At 40.5% G+C, this 16454-nt stretch overlaps 1 protein-coding gene across 1 annotated transcript; it reads right to left on the reverse strand.

The window, feature by feature from the left end:
* Positions 1-271: 271 nt before the first annotated feature.
* On the reverse strand, positions 272-10849 carry LOC143886794 (zinc finger CCCH domain-containing protein 32-like). The gene is made up of 3 exons (XM_077390913.1): positions 10473-10849; positions 2779-2889; positions 272-2674 (listed from the first exon to the last, which is right to left on the reverse strand). The coding sequence occupies exons 1-3, from the start codon at positions 10569-10571 to the stop codon at positions 578-580; spliced, it is 2307 nt and encodes a 768-aa protein (XP_077247028.1). The 5' UTR covers positions 10572-10849; the 3' UTR covers positions 272-577.
* Between the last annotated feature and the right edge of the window lie 5605 nt (positions 10850-16454).

Here is a 16454-nt window from a genome sequence, read left to right on the forward strand (position 1 = left end):
TCCTTTTGCTGCTATCTTTATGCTCAATATGTTATGTAGAAACCCTAGAACCACTTCATATATTTTGCTTCTCTCATCTTATAGGTCACCTGATGATTGGAGATTTTGAGGGTTGCAAGAAGCACCACAGGACAAACAACCAAGGAGTGTGTTAATAATTTTTGTGAGTACCATTATCAGCTCCCAATAACATTTCATGTTGTGCATGTTTAGTAGGAAAAGAGACAACAAAGAAAAGAAATATCAGAATCCACAAGATAAAGAACAAAGCTGGAACAAAACCTTGCCAGGTATCCCTAACTTATCGACATGATGCATAGATACTCAAATAAATATCTATGGATCTGTTTCAAATGATATACAATCCAAAATTCATGGCTCAGCCAACAAAGTACAGATCAATTCAAATCCTTCTTCCTACCATCTATCTAAGCTCTCTAGTCAGCACACAAAAGGAAAAGATTTCCTTGCTGTTGTGCAGAAAGCCAGGTGCCAGATATTGCTAGTAATAACATTCAATAAATAAATCAGCTCCCAGGGTCTTCTTCACAACATAACAGAACATTGATAATCCCTTCTAAGAGAACATGACACCTATCCTCTTCGCAAAATCATCTCCATCATCATCATCCAAATATTCATCATCAGGGTCTGCATTTTCATCTTCAGTTTTGAAGTCCCCACTATCATCGAACTCCCCCTCTCTATGTTCGTAAGTTTCAGGCTCTTCATCTTCCATTGTCTCAATCATCATCCCGTCTTCCATCTCAAGAGGATCTTCCACTTGAGCTGAATATTTGCCATCATGAACCAATTCATCATCTGCGGCAGAAACCTGGCCTTCTTCTTCCTCTTCTTCTTTCTCAGACTTGGCCTGTGTTTCCATATACGTTGTTCCACAGCCACCTTTATGGTCTGTTCCTTCCATCTGATTGCTTTCATATACATTGCTAGAAACCGTGAAATCCCCAGCTGCTCCTTCTCCTCTCTTTCTTTTCAGAATCATGCCCAGCGGCTTTGGACCCTCGAAAGAAAGAGAACCTTCAGATTCTTGATGGCCCACAACTTTTACCACCTTCAAGTTTTTCTGCTCAAGTTGACTCTTCAACCCAGTAGCATTGCTGCTTCTGCTCCATCGTTCTTCGCCGCTATCGGAACTCTTTGCAACTTTCAGCTCTGCAAGGCTTTTCGGGCCAGCAAAATTCAGTGGGTCCACCTCGTCTCTTTTGACCGAAGAGCCCCTACTGTTTCTCACCTCTGCAGTTAAGTCCTCTTGAGTTCGTTTCATACTGTCATGATGCGTTCCATGGAAGGAAATTGGCCTACCTGGCGATGATGATCTTCCCCAGTTCCTTCCCCTGTCTGTTCCTCCATCAGAACGAAAATCGTTACGGTTATCTGGTGAAGACCTTCTTGGAAGAGTTATTCTGCCGTGCAAGCGGTTGCTTCTGGAGCTATCACGAGGAAAATGTTGTGATTCTCCACGAGAAAAATCCCCAGATCTTTGTTCCTTGACATACCAATCATCCTTCCGGTGATGCTCCCTGCGATGACCAGGACTATTAGCCGATCTTGACCCATTAACCCTTCTTTGCTTTGATAGCCGATGGCGCAGATCTGATCTTTCAATTTTGTCTGGGCTTTCATCTCTCGCATAACCCCTTCTATTTGTAATGGATGATCTCTCCAAAATCCTCTCAGAAGAAGCCCGGCGATGTTCCCAACTCGACTGGTCTTGTACTCGTCCATACTGGTCATAGCCACGGAAATCATTGTATGGTTCTCTATCAAATTTTGGGAGAGAATCGCGATCAGAGTGATTGTAGTCAAATTCATCTACAGAAGTCAAATGTCTTTCTCCATGTCCTGCTGCCGTTCTTCCAAATTCACCATCATTGAGGTAGTAATCAGAATCTTCGACCTTGTCATCTACAAGAACATCAAAACCGGGAGAGGACTCTCCCAAGAACTCATCAACCTCCTTGCCATTCTGAAAAGGTTCATCCAATTGCTGAGCTTGACTGCTGCGAGACCTACCTATAGCATTTCCACTAATTCCTGGGACATTGGTTGCCATGGATTCAAGTAGATCGTTGTCCAATAGGGTAGCTCGAACCTCCTTAAAATTCTGAAAACGTTCACCAAATTGCAGAGCTTGACTATTGTGGGACTGACTTACAATATTTCCACTGAAGCCTGTGGCATTGGCTGCCATGGATTTATGATGATTGTGCAAAAGGGTGGGACGAATGTTTTTCATAACCGCAATTCCATTACTAGGTGCAGTTTCAGCTTTAGTAGCGGATTTTGTCATTGGTGGCATGTCAATTGACTTTGAGATATTTACTTGAGAAATCTTCTGCTGAGAAGTGCACTTTTCGAGGCTAAATGTAGGATTCTTAAGAGTCTGCGGTGGTTCAGTAACAGATGAAGTGACCTTTGGCAGTTGTGGAACTGGATTACTCATAGGATGTGATCCATGCATGAAAGAACACCTATCACCCTTTAAACAGAGCCCCTTCTGGAAATAAAAGCAAGGGGTTGCTTGTTTACTTGAATTATAAGCAGGAGGAGCATGTGCTGCCACAGGCATTTGCATTGATGCCGGAGCTTGCAAGGGAGGCAATGATGATCCAGCAGAGGCCCGTGGAGTTCCTAACAAGGCATCGAGTGGCTGAAAACAAAATATTGGATTAAAGAAACCAATGAAAATATATATTTGATGAGAACATGAATAATCGAAATGATAACAAGGAGAGTGAGATAAGAGGGCCTCACCGGGTGCCGGAATGAACATTTTGGATTCAAGCAGTTACCATTTATCCAGAAATAGCAATCCCTGGGGTTAACCCTTGCACCTTCGCTATGCCGATATTCACATTCATTTCCCTGAAGAAGAAAAAGCTAACTTAGATACAGTCTTAGTGCTTCTTGTGCCAAAAACAATAAGCAAGTAGATCTATAATTGCACAATTCTATGTAACCTCATCAAATCTACATAGCATGCATGGTATGCATTCATATGAGTAAACCAGAAACAATATAACTGCATGGTATTCATATAATTTGATCCATTTCATGCATGGTATTCATATAATTGCAAAGTATTCATATAATTGAACAATTTCCGTACTAATAAACTTGATCCATTTAAAAAAAAAAAAAGTAAACCCGAAACAACCACAGAAGTTTGGAAGACATGAATGAATAATCAACTATGTCTCAAGAACCAAGACATCCCACGTATTCCCAAACACCTCTAAGAGCATACACAAGGTGAAAGAAATTGGATTCAGCTGTACCACCCATGTCAATTGTGTCTAGAACTTCACATCCTATCCATTATCGTAATCCCAGCGACAGAATTGTCTCACATAAGAACTTAACTTTGGAAATAATGATATGAAAGATACCAAGGGTGTGAAGGCAGTGGACAAAGAGATGTCCAAATTGTATACAAATGACATTTGGAAACATGTACCCAGACAGGAAGAAAAAAATGTGGATTGGTACAAATGGATACATGAAGTCACATATAGTGCAGAAGTGAAGTTAGAGCTAAACAGCCGGATTTGATTGAAGAGGCCAACAACTAGCAGTTTCGTTTACTCTCAATTGACAATCCATTTCAAAAGAAAAAGGAGAAAAAAAAAGAACACAAGACATTCAACCGCAATTGTTAAAGCATCAATTATTAATGTTAACTTGATTGGTTTGTTATAGGAATATGATGCCCAAAACAAATGTATGCCACAAGACATTCAACCGCAATTGTTAAAGCATCAGCTATCAATGTTATCTTGATTGGTTAGTTATAGGGATTTGATGCTCAAAACAAATGTATGTCACAAGACATTCAACCGCAATTGTTAAAGCATCAGCTAATAATGCTATCTTGATTGGTTAGTTATAGGGATTTGATGCTCAAAACAAATGTATGTTAAGAAAGTTTTAATTCATGGAAATTTCACCGCCAAACTGGAACTAATTCAAGGCTATAAAGATCCATGTCGTTCAGATGATGTTTGCACTTTAAGGAAAGCAATGAAAGGGTTGAATAAGTAGCCACAAGGAGCCTGTTTTGATAATTTATGTAGCCTCTATCTAAATAACAGTTTCCTTCAGAGTATAGTTGAATTGTTCCCCTTTTTGAATAGCAACATAACATTTCTGTTTAGTGATAAAAACAACTTTCCAAGGTAAGGTTGATAGTCTTGGACACAATTTTATTCACATTGAAAACATATAGTAAACAGAAACCAATAAAAAGGAAGCTTACTGCCATATTTGTTGCTGTCCATGTTTTGTGGAATATAAGGCAGATCAGTCACAACTATGACAATGGCTAATATCTTACCAAGTAAAATCACCATATGCAATTACGTATATCATTTAGTGCAAGAAAATAAACTATAAAAAATGGTTTTAACTTCAGCACAAATTTGACTTCAACCCCATCATCCAACCATTAGCAGCTAATTCAAAATGAACAATGCAAGGTTAATATGTAATTTTCTAGCAGTCTTGATTTAAATTGTCAGCTATTCATTCAAGATATATGATTGATAAAATGATCACTCTTGCAGAGAAAGTATCAAACAGATCCAGTTCTTAAAAGGGATAGAAATTAGAAACTAATATGTAAAGTCAGAGACATTCCCAAATCTCAACTTCTAAGGACATGGTCTCTTCGCAAAGATGTTGGACCAGAAGCAATCATGTCTGCCACCGAATAAAGATTACATCCAGAAGGGAAGCATCAATACTTGATAACATTGTTGGATCAAGAGAACGGGTGTTCGAGTGGCAGCTAGCAAACTCTATCCTGGAATTTATGACTTGCTTCTAAGGCTTGAAAATGTAAAACACATTCCAAGAAATATGGAGCGGCGGAGTCATTCACCAAAGAAAGTGTTGATAGAACTGAGCTTCACATCAAAAAAGATATCCCTATTTTGTATCCATTTTCCTATTTGCTATTTATGACTTACTTCCCCCATCATGCTGTGTTGTTGCCCCTCGTCTCATATCACTTAAAAAAAAGTGCTCTCCCGTCACAAGGAAATTCTCCTTATGTGATAAAAAACTCCCTATTAAGATGCCCTGTGGCACATTCAGATTCAAAACATCTTAGGCATGACTCCGGTGTCAAAAGTGCATTTAAGTAGGTCTGGCAGGCCAGTTTTGTAGAAAAAGAGAACAAACTAACATCCTTATTCATACTCCCTTTGCACTAAAAAACTTGAAAATTCGGATCTCCATAGAAAAAAAGAGTTTTAATTAGTACGTTCTCTTCAAATTAGTATCGCTAGCGGATCTAAATACAGAGACTAAAATCCGTGACTTTGAGGGGCAAGACGAGGATCCAGCTTATCTGATTCTGGACTCAATGACTCGATGATGAATATTAGACATACAGGTATCCGGTGACAATGTCTGTCCGGGACTTTTTCAACCGTCGGCAAGCCATTTTCGGACAGCGAGCTCAGTTTCCGGCTGGGTTCAAATTCTCAGACCATTGCATTTGTGATTGTAACCTTGAATGGGTATCCCCGTCCTATCTAGACCTTATGGATTGTGGTTACTCAGCCCAAGAAGCTTTCTGTAGTCTAAATATCTCCAATAGCTGCTGCCAAAGATCCTTGATTTTCCTTAGTCAAGGGGTGAATACAGAGCTTCCATGGCTTTCCCACAGATCCTATTCACGGTCCCTTGGAAGCCAGGAGGATTTGGGTTCTTTGAATAGGAGGTTGGAGTTTAATAATGGGAATGTAATTGGCAGAAGGACCGAATCAAAGTATAAAGTCAGTGACTGGAAATGTTTGAAATGCAATTACTTTAACTTTGGCCTGCGGAATATCTGCAGGAAGTGTCTGGAGCCGAAGCTTAGTGCAAGGGCAGATCTTGGAAGAAAGGCCGACTCCGGAAAGATATGGGTTCCAAAGATGCTTCTCAATACCTTCCCTGAGCCTTCCAGGGAAGGAAACCCTGTAATATCTATACCCACTGAAGTTGTCAATGATAGGAAGAAGCTCTTAAAATGCTGCTTAATAGGTACTTTGAGAGCAAGGGCTCTTGTGGAGGAGCTTTGGTTCTGGGCCAAAGACAATGGGAGTTGCCTCTGCTTAGTAAATTTTTTGTCTGAGCCCTCTTTCTGTGCTTTTCACGTTTGAATCTCTAAGTCAAGCTACCTCCATCCTTCGCAAAGGGGGTGATGCTTTGGGAGGTTATCTCGTTTCCCTCCAGCCTTGGTCCCCAATCTTAAATACTGGTGCAAGAACGGTGAATCTGAGATTCTCTAACATCCCACTTCATGCATTGTCCCCCTCAACTGTGGAAACCCTGGGCCGACATTTCGGTCAGGTTTTGGATTCCCAATTGTCGGGAAGCCATGACCATTGTATGGAATTTGCTCCTGTCAGGATTTTAACTCCCCTTTGGAACTGTTTGCCATCTTTCATAAATATCATGGTAGATTCTATGATTTACCCAGAGAAGCAGGATTCGTACCTGGAGTTGGGGATTCGCGAATCCCCGAATCGCGAATTCGAGAATCGCGAATCCGAATCGTGATTCGATTCGAATCCCCGATTCTGGGGAACCCCGATTCCCAATTTTGGGAACCCTGATTCCCAATTTATGAAAAACCTGATTCCCACTTTATAGGAACCCCGATTCCCAGGCGACTCCCAGCGAATCCCCAGCGAATCTCAACTCCCCAGCGATTCCCCGCCGAATCCCCGACGAATCCCTGTCGAATCCCCGTCGACTCTCTGGCAAACCCACGATTCCCGCTTCCAACCATCCCAAGAGCTTTTGAATCCCGCTTTCGATTCCCACCTTGGCAACCTTGGATTTACCCCATTGGAGTTAGGTTGGTGGAGAATCCCTTAAAGCCTTTTAAGGAGGTAGGGGCCACAGATGACCCCCCTCTGGTGGTCTCGGAGGCAGGAGCCACCGTTGACCCTACCCTGGTAGTGGAATTGCCGGAGTATGGGCCTTCTCCGGTAGTCCCTAGGGCATCTTGGTCACTTCCAATGGAAAGCAACCGTTGATTCCACCTACCCCTGGATTTGAATTATCTGCAACATCAGGAATGGTCACCCAGCCTGAAGCCTTGCAAAGTTCTGTCCCATCATTGAAAGGGATTTCGGTCAGGCTAAAAGAAAGATCTGGTCAGAAGTCCTTAAAAGCTAAATCAAGTATTTTTATGGGAAAAGGTTCAAAAAAGGATCTATCTGACGGTAGCTTTCAACCTGCGCCAATTGAAAAGGCTGTCAAAATCAAAAATCGCTTTTTTAGAAAGAAAAAGAACTTAGTTTCGAAAAAGGTTTTGAAGAATACTAAGAATCGAATGACAGAGACAGGTGTCTTAATATCTAACTCTTGCTTCCAAAATACGGATTCATGTTATAAAGGGAGGGGGGCACTGATCGAGAAAAAATATCTATCAGCTACAAAGGGCGGTTTGTCTCTTTTCAAACAGAACCTTCTGGGATTCCGTAAAAGAGAGGACCCTAAAAACGCCCCCTCAGCCTCAAGTTCAGCAAACTTTTGAAGGACTTTGATAAACCGTTTAGACCCCTCCCTTCAATGGCTTCTCCCCCCTCTTCTTCTTCAAAGAAATGGGAGGCGGCTTCGTTCGAGGTGGGCGACTTACAGCTTCTTCGAGGCCTTTCTATAATGAACTTCTGGCATTGGAAGAGTGCCTGACACCTAAGGAGGTATCGATGAAACTTCTGAAGCAGCAATGGAAGCAGTTTAAGAGGGAGGCTTTAGCCAACAGAGAACGTTTTCTACTAATGTCAGGAAAATCCGACCCAAAGGAAGTTTTTGTTCAGATCTATAAGATGGATTTCTTCAAGAAGGCTCTAGCAGAGGAGCGTCAAGCACGTCGTCTACGATGAGAGGAAATTAAGGCGGCAGAGATAGATCGGCTAGAAATATTGTCGAGTCCCCCTGAAGCTTTGTCTCAGGAGTCAAGGGACACTCTTGACCGGGAAGTAAGCCTAGAGGTCCGAAATCAGTTAGGCATCGTTGAAGAAATACAGGAGGCGAACTCAACCCTTATGGAATCCATGAAAATGGAAAAAGATGATGTTGTTCCTTGCGAGGAAATGGATGAACTTTTAGCAATTGGAGATGTTTTTAGAATCGATTATGAGGAAGATTTGGAAGCCACAAAGAAGTTATTTCGCTCGATGACAATCAAAAATTTAATGGAAAGCAAAGAGGTGGGATTGGGGAAGGAGCTTAAAGGGGCCGAGGGTAATAACCCTATATAAAAGCTTTCTGGCCCGAAAAGAAAAGGAAAAAGTGGGAAAGGGAGAAGAGTCGGAGGTAGTTAAGTAGGGGGAAGGTGAGGAACAGACTTTTATGAAAATCTTTAGTTATCTTCTTGCAGTTTTTAGGCGCTGGAACTTCAGGATGGCTTGGATCCTTCTAGGCTTGAGAAGCCTTACGTTTTTTGTTTTGATTCCCTTTCGTTCTTGAAGTTGATAGGGTTTTTTTTTTCAAGCCTAGTATGAAAAGAGTTTGTAGCTTTTTGGGAACTCTTACATGGCTTAAAGTTGATGACAGTGATCTAGATGACTATCCAAATCAGGATTTGGTGTTAATAGTAGCAGATAATATTGGTCTATTCACTGAAGTATTCAATCCTTTCTTGGGTTGAGAGATTCGTTCTTTCGTCTTGAATCTCCTTTCAGGTTTTATTTGCTATTACATCTTGCAGTTTCTCATCTACCTTTGGGTTTCAAATTGCTAGCTTCGTTCCTCTTACCACATCAGAGCCAACCGTGCTTCTGAAGGGCTATGACAAAGAAGTACAACCGTGCTTCTGTTTTTGTATGTTAGTTGATGAAGACCAATAGGGGGAGCTTTTGGATAATTGTCTTTGTGATGTAACTCTGTGCCTACCTGTTAGTTTCAGGCAAGCCCGTGCTAGCTTCATCTATTCAAACATTTTGTACCGCAGGATGGGACTCCTGATCCCGAATGCTAGTTTAATATTAATGAAATATGTCACTTTTCAAAAAAAAAAAAAAAAAAAAACTTGAAAATTCTAGTAGAGAAAGCAACACTACGATGAAATCTTCAAGGCATCCTGAACGCAATACTTTCCCATGCTTTTATAAGATATCAGCTTGGTAATGATCAAATTGTAGCCCAAACTAGCAGCAAAGGGATTGGTTCACTGACTAACCTCATGGAAGGAACCAATTTTTGGAGCACCAACTGAACAGTATGCCATCAAATCTCATGGTTCAGACATAGTCATCAAACAACTCACTGGAGGTAAGGAGGCTCATCAAACAAACCACATGCCATGCCATTGGAGAGCAAAAGAGATTCTATTGCTCAATTCTTAAACACCCATATTATCAACATTCCAAGGCCTACAAAAGCTAAGCTAATGGTCTTGTCACCCTAGCAACACCGCTGTTGCTTTTTGCTGAGGGAACAATATCAATAATACTGATGGAGTGTCAAAATCTCCCACCCATTCAAGATTTCAGTCGAGACAATAAATAGTTAGATCAATATTCAGCCATTGCTGTCTTAGACTCTGAGATTGTAGAAGTAAATTGCAGAAAACAGATCAACTACCCTCCAACATGAGAAATTACCAACAAATACACAATACCTGGCCGATGAGAGGTGCCAACTCCTCAACAATTTAGAGCCTTTGAATGCAAAATAGCAACTGGGACTACTTAGGCCCTGTTTGTTTAAGATTAGGACAACCGATTGTGAGTGCCAAACCGACTATTGAACTGAAATTTAAACGAAATTTTGGGTCCAACAATCGGTTTGGCACTCACAATCGGTTGTCATAATCTTAAATAAATAAGCCATGTTACCTGAGGTCCTGTTCGTTTGAGATTGTGACAACTGATTTTGAGCACCAAACCGTTAATGGAGTCAAAATTGAACGTAATTTTGAGTTCATTAATCAGTTTGGGGGTCAAAATCAGTTGTTATAATCTCAAACAACCAAGGCCATAGAAGATAAACAATTGTTGCAGCTGGAAGACATGTTCTATGCGAAACAAAGGATTGTATTGTATAATTTATTTCCACGTCATATTCCCATGTTCGCACTGAATGAAAATCAACCATTCAAACCGTTCAATCCAAAAAAAACCCTAATCCTACACAGTATCCGAAACTCAGAATTTCCACGACAACAAATTTCAAGGGAAAAACCACACATCACACAAACCCTACCGAATTTCGAGGGGAAAACCACCCAATCAAACAAATTACTCAAATAAAAACCAAATTACTCCTGTAAAAACCACTAGATTTGACGTATACATTGATTTCCGACTACAAATTTAACTCAAACCAATCCACATAACCACATACAGAAAGATTTTAGCTTTAATCGTAAAAAAAACCCTAAAAAACCTAAAACCCTTAGAACACAGAAAGATAAACAATAGAAAGAAGAAGATGAAAAGGAGTACCTTTTTGCAAGTCAAAGGAGATGCCAAAAAATAAACGCAATCAGTGTTCCGTTTCACCGCCTCCTCTTCAACTGTCAAATCTTTAGACCCCGTTTCCATGATTTAGGGTTTTATTGAAGATCAGATCGTTCGATTTCAGAGGGTTTTGACAACAGATCGGAGTGAAAAATTGAATAGACTGTAGAGATGAGAAGGAGATTAGGGTTAGAGAAGAGGAGAGAAAAAACGAGCTGAGATTCTTCAGATCCGGTCATGTGAAGAGAGGAAAAAAAGGGTTTTGAAAGGAAAACAGAAGAGGAGAGAAGAAGAGGAAAAAAGTCTGAATAGAGCAAAAAAGGTCACAGGCTTTATTTTGTTTCTCCTTCGGATTTCCTCTCAGTTGTAAAAGATACCTTCTACAGTTCTACTTTACATTACTTGGTTTACAAGAGAAAGGGGCTGTCACAAGTAAAAAAGGGGGGTGAATATATTGTTACCTTTTTAAATTTAGAAGGTAAATTTAGAAAGTCTAAAACCCTTGTGGTGGGCCCATATGCTAATTTAGAGGCCAGACATGGATGAGTTCCTGAGTCATGTTTTAAATAGGCTACTGATATTGGCACTACCATCAAATTGCACAAATACGCCTCGTCTTTTCTTTATAAATTGGCTTCTGATATCTTTTTTGGAAATTGTAATAACCTTTGACAGCTGGTTAAATAGTAAAAGACAAGGCGAGTTAGTGCAACTATCAAAATATGGTAGTGGGAATATTAGTAGCCTTTTAAATAGTGTCATGCATCGTGCGATGTATCAGTAAGGATCGGAATCCGATATGGTCAGATATCTTCAGGATGTGTTTGGATTGTCGGAATCAGGAATTGGAATATATGAATCCTCATCTTATTATGATAGAATCAGAATATCACCTCTTGAGCGGGAAACAAATGGTGCCATAAATTCCCTCATCTATTAGTGTGAAACAACCAATCACTGCAAAAGCTTAAGCCGTTGGAAAAGACATTTTTTTTATTTTTTTATACTTTAACACGCCTCACCTCATGTGTCACCCCTCTTTTTAGGTTTGGCTTCCACGTGGCACATGTGGCTCCTCTTTTGGGTTGGCCATTATCTAAACCAAATGCCGGAATCAGTTAGGCCCTATTGGTTTTAGATTATGACAACCGATTGCTAGCCCTAAACCTATTATTGGACTCAAATTTAAATGTAATTTTGAGTCCAATAATAAGGTTTTAGACTTACAATCGATTGTCATAATCTGAAACGATCAGAGCCTTAGGGTCAGAATAGGTTGCTGATCCCAATTCTTGATTCTGACAATCCAAATGCACCAACTTGCTGTGTTTGGATTGTCGGAGCCGAGAATTAGAATCACTATGGACCGAATGGAAAAAAATAAAATAAAAAAATTAATCCAAATAATTATAATAAAAAAGGCTATAACCGCACTACCTCTTCTTGTCTCTTATTATTTAAACAGATGACAAAGGTTATTACAGTTCCCAAAATGACAACATTTTCTATACACTTGTGTAGGTAAGTTACCTACGCACTACCTTAAAATACAGTGGGGCCCACATTGTTTGGGTGATTTGAATGGTCCTCACATAGATAGGGTGTCCACAAAAAAATAGATCCATATTATCATCCCAACCCTACGATTTGTGAAGGTAAAATGGACGTCTATAAACCTTCACAAATTAGTCCATTTTTGCCTCCATAGTTTGAATGGTTAGGATGATCCTATGAATCTGATTTTTTGTGGACACCCTATCTATGTGAGGACCATTCAAATGAATTGTTTGAATCACCCAAACAATATGGGCCCCCACTGTATTTTAAGGTAGTGCGTAGGTAACTTACCTACACACTTGTGTAGGAAATGTTTTCTCATATGATAAATGATGTAGAATCAGAATACCACATCTTGCGACTTGAAATAGATTTTTGTACCCTTTTTCCCTTTAATTCTGCCCCATTGACAATTCTGTCCCCTTATTTTTTCTAACCAAACATCGAAATTCGGGCAGCATCTGATTCGGGCAATCCAAACGCACCCTCAATTAAACCTTGGTTGTAATTAGAGAATCCTAGACGTTCCTTGGGGTAAATTTTTTCTATAGAGAAGCATTTTACTAGTTTTTTTGTTTCTTGTTTTAAATATAATGGTCACACTTGGGAGCCCATTGTGCCACTTGGACATGATCACATCCGTTGATCTGCCTCATTAACACATGTTTAACCCATTGTGGTTGGGCCTAACTTGATCAGGTGATCCTAACCCCGTCGATCTTTATGGGACAACAATGCCCTAATGATACCCCACCAGATCAATGGTTGTGATTGCACATTCATGTCCCATGTGGGTCCTAATTTTATCAATGTCAAGATCTATGGGTGACGGTTGGGCCCAACATTAACGTGGGACATGGAGCCTTGATTTGATCGAAGAAAACCCTACAATCCGACATTTCGATGAAGGAAAAATTAATGGGTTTATCTGATCTCAATGGACGAGATAGTAGAGTACTTATTTTGGTAGTCCGGTGGTCCACAGTCATATTCCTTCCTTTAGAACTGCTGCCATCAGTATTCTCCAGGGAGGGTATTTTCGTGATTATCCAAAAGATGTCATCTAAAGTACGACAAAATTACAAAATTACAAGGGCGCTGATATTCCCCACACACCCCCTCTCCCTTGACGGCTGGCTAACGTATTCCCACCATTTGCCCTCTCTCTCTCTCTCTCTCTCTCTCTCTCTCTCTCTCTCTCCACACACACACAACAGGAACAGTTGGTGGGCCCAACAGAAACCATTGGTGGAATGGTGGGCCCATCTTTGAACAACGCAGGCCCCGCCCATACCACACCATAGGATAATCCAAACCGTCCATTTGATGCGCCATAAACGTAAATAGATTGCGTCCCAAAATATTTTTCCATAGGCGGATCCTAGCCCTCCGATCTAAATAGAAACTACATCTTATGCAACCTCTATAGATTGTAGGGTTGTGATCATCCTACGGAAATGATTTTTGGGGCACAACCTATTTACATTGTGGCCCATCAAATGGATGGCTCGGATCATCCTATGGTCTGAACAGTACACTTCATTTTCAAAAATATGGGTGTGGCCTAAATTGGTACGAACCACATTAGATCATCCTATGTTCTGGACGGTACGCTTCAATTTGAAAAATATCGGTGGGGCCTACGATTGGGCCTTAATGTTAGTGTACAACCAACTCCGTAGGATTATCCAAACCATGGACGGCTTGGATCATCCTATGTTGTGAATGGGCCTTAATGTTACTGTACGACCACAGGATGATCCAAACCATTCATTTGATGGGCCAACCCTTTTGGGGGCACAACCCATTTACGTTATGGCCCATCAAATGGGACGGCTCGGACCATCCTATGGTCTGGACGGTACACTTCATATGGGTGGGGCCTAAATTGGGCCTTAATGTTACTGTACGAACCACATCATAGGAGGATCCAAACCATGGACGGCTTGGATCATCCTATGTTGTGGACGGTATGCTTCAATTTGAAAAAAAATCGGTGGGGCCTACGATTGGGCCTTAATGTTACCAACTCTATAGGATTATCCAAACGATGGACAGCTTGGATCGTCCTATGTTGTGGACGGGCCTTAATCTTACTTTACGACCAACTCCATAGAATGATCCAAACCATTCATTTGATGGGCCACAATGAGAGTGGAGAGAGACCGGTCAAATGGTGGGAAAGTGACATATCCTAACGTTTAACGTTAGCCAGCCCGTGGGGGGGGGGGGGAATATCAGCGCCCAATTACAAAAAGGAAAAATTGCCAATGAGGGACATCAAAATACAAGAATTGCCAACAGGGGACACACTTTTGAAAAATTGTAAGAGAGGGACGAAATGGGGGTTACCAAGTCTCCAAAAGGGGGTTATCAACCCTCTAAATGGGGTTATCAACCCTCTCTTTAACAATTTTTCAAAAGTGTGTCCCCCGTTGTCAATTCTTGTATTTTGATGTCTCCCATCGGCAATTTTTCCTTACAAGAATAGAGTACCCACCATCCAGTATGTTTTGATAATTGCACAAAGTCAACTTGTCTATTTTAATTGGCTACGGAGAGCTTTATGAGAACTATAATAACCTTTGACAGCTATTGAGTGAAACAATCAAAACATGGTATAGTGAGTCTAGTGACAATATCGGTGCTCTTTTAATGGAGAGCGAAAGGGGAGTGATATATTCGCCAACTTTTTCTTCCCTGGGCCAGCTACATTTAGTGTGTTAATGACCATGGTTTTAAATTTCGACCGAAATCCAGATTTCGGTGGAGACAGACACCAAAACCACACAAAACCGAAATGGTCATTTATTTCGGCTGAAATTTCAGAATTTCGGTCGAAATTTCGGTTTTTCCGAAATTTGACACAAAAAATCTGTTTTTTTAAATATTAATTTAATATTTCACCAAAATTTCGGCCAAAGTTTAATAATGAATAAAATATGATTTTTTTTTTTTGGTACCACATTTCGACCTTCAAGGTCCGAAACCGAAATTTTAAACCTTGTTAATGACTACCCTTTTACACTACCAGGGGATTGCCAGAGAGAAAAACAGGGGTGAATATATCATTTCCCAGAATAAAATACACAAATCAAGGAAGTGGGCCTTCATGTTTGATGTTTTGGAATTGGGTGGGAACATGTTCTGAACTTCTGACCACAGTTGAGGTCGACGGAGATTTCATTTGATAGCCTGTATTTCCATGGAAATACACTTACACCAAAAAGGTACAATGGGCCCATCTCTTAGGGTGATCTAGCATTCATTTGGTGGTCAAGGCCATGCCCCAAAACTCATCTCCACATGATGGTCCTATTCATCGATTTGAGTAGGCTTGGACCATTTTGAGTGGCATAGCCGGAAGCAGGAAAAACGAGTCGGGGGTTGATCGTCGTCAACCTCCGATCAGAATACCCTTCGAATCCACGAAGAGCTATTCTACTAATCCACAAAGAACAAGAATAACCAACTTCATATAGAAAGAGGAAAATTTTCTATAATTTCATAAACAAGAAAGAAACGTACAACCACCCTTGCACATAGGCTTTTATAAAAACACTAACTTCTTCTTACATGGAAAACTCTACTTTCTAATTTCTAAAACTAGGGCAGTGATATTTTCCCCCTTCTGGTGGATATATCACACACACCCCCTCCGCCACCTCTCTTAACAGATTTCTGTTTGTGGGGTTGGGGGGGGGGGATATCACTGCCCTAAAACTATTGTTCATTTTATCTGTGTATTCCTATTTAAAACTATGGCCTCCAATTATAAGAAAAGGCAACAAGCCATTTTTTGTTTAAAACTTACTAATAGCTAGAATTAAAAAAAGGAATTCTAATTCTATTACAGGAGGAAACTTGCTAATAAACTAAACAAGAAACCCTCTCTAACCCAATTTATGCACGTATTAGACGATCGGGAAACTTTCTAATTTTCAACCCTTGCAACCGGAGAAGATGTGCCCACGCCATTGAACCACTCATTTTACGCCAAATAACTAAAAGATTTTGGATCACCTTAGGCAATGTTTGGTAGTCAGGTAAGTTTTTTCAACGAGATATGTTCATCAAGTGGGAGAAGAACAAGGAGGGTGAGAGGGAGAAAATTGCAGAGGCATAAGTGAGGAGAGGGTGAGAAATGGCTGAAGTCAGCGTAAAGAAAAAAAACCCACTCAAATTAGAGTTTTTGTTTTCCTTATTTTTCAGCACTCCCCTCTCAATTCTATCAGTCTCTCCCACTCTCCCTACCCTTACCTCAACACCTGTTCAGCTAATATTCACTGAAAAAATATTTCATGGTTGCCAAACATGACCGTACCGATAAGATTTTTCGACACAACCTACTCATGGAATGAACACCAGGTATCGCATTTTCTTGCCTCAAGTCCTGGTACGAGTTTTTAT

The sequence above is a fragment of the Tasmannia lanceolata genome, unplaced genomic scaffold (assembly GCF_043159265.1).
Source record: "Tasmannia lanceolata isolate RefF3 unplaced genomic scaffold, GAP_Taslan_0.1 ptg000011l, whole genome shotgun sequence".
NCBI lineage: Eukaryota > Viridiplantae > Streptophyta > Magnoliopsida > Canellales > Winteraceae > Tasmannia > Tasmannia lanceolata.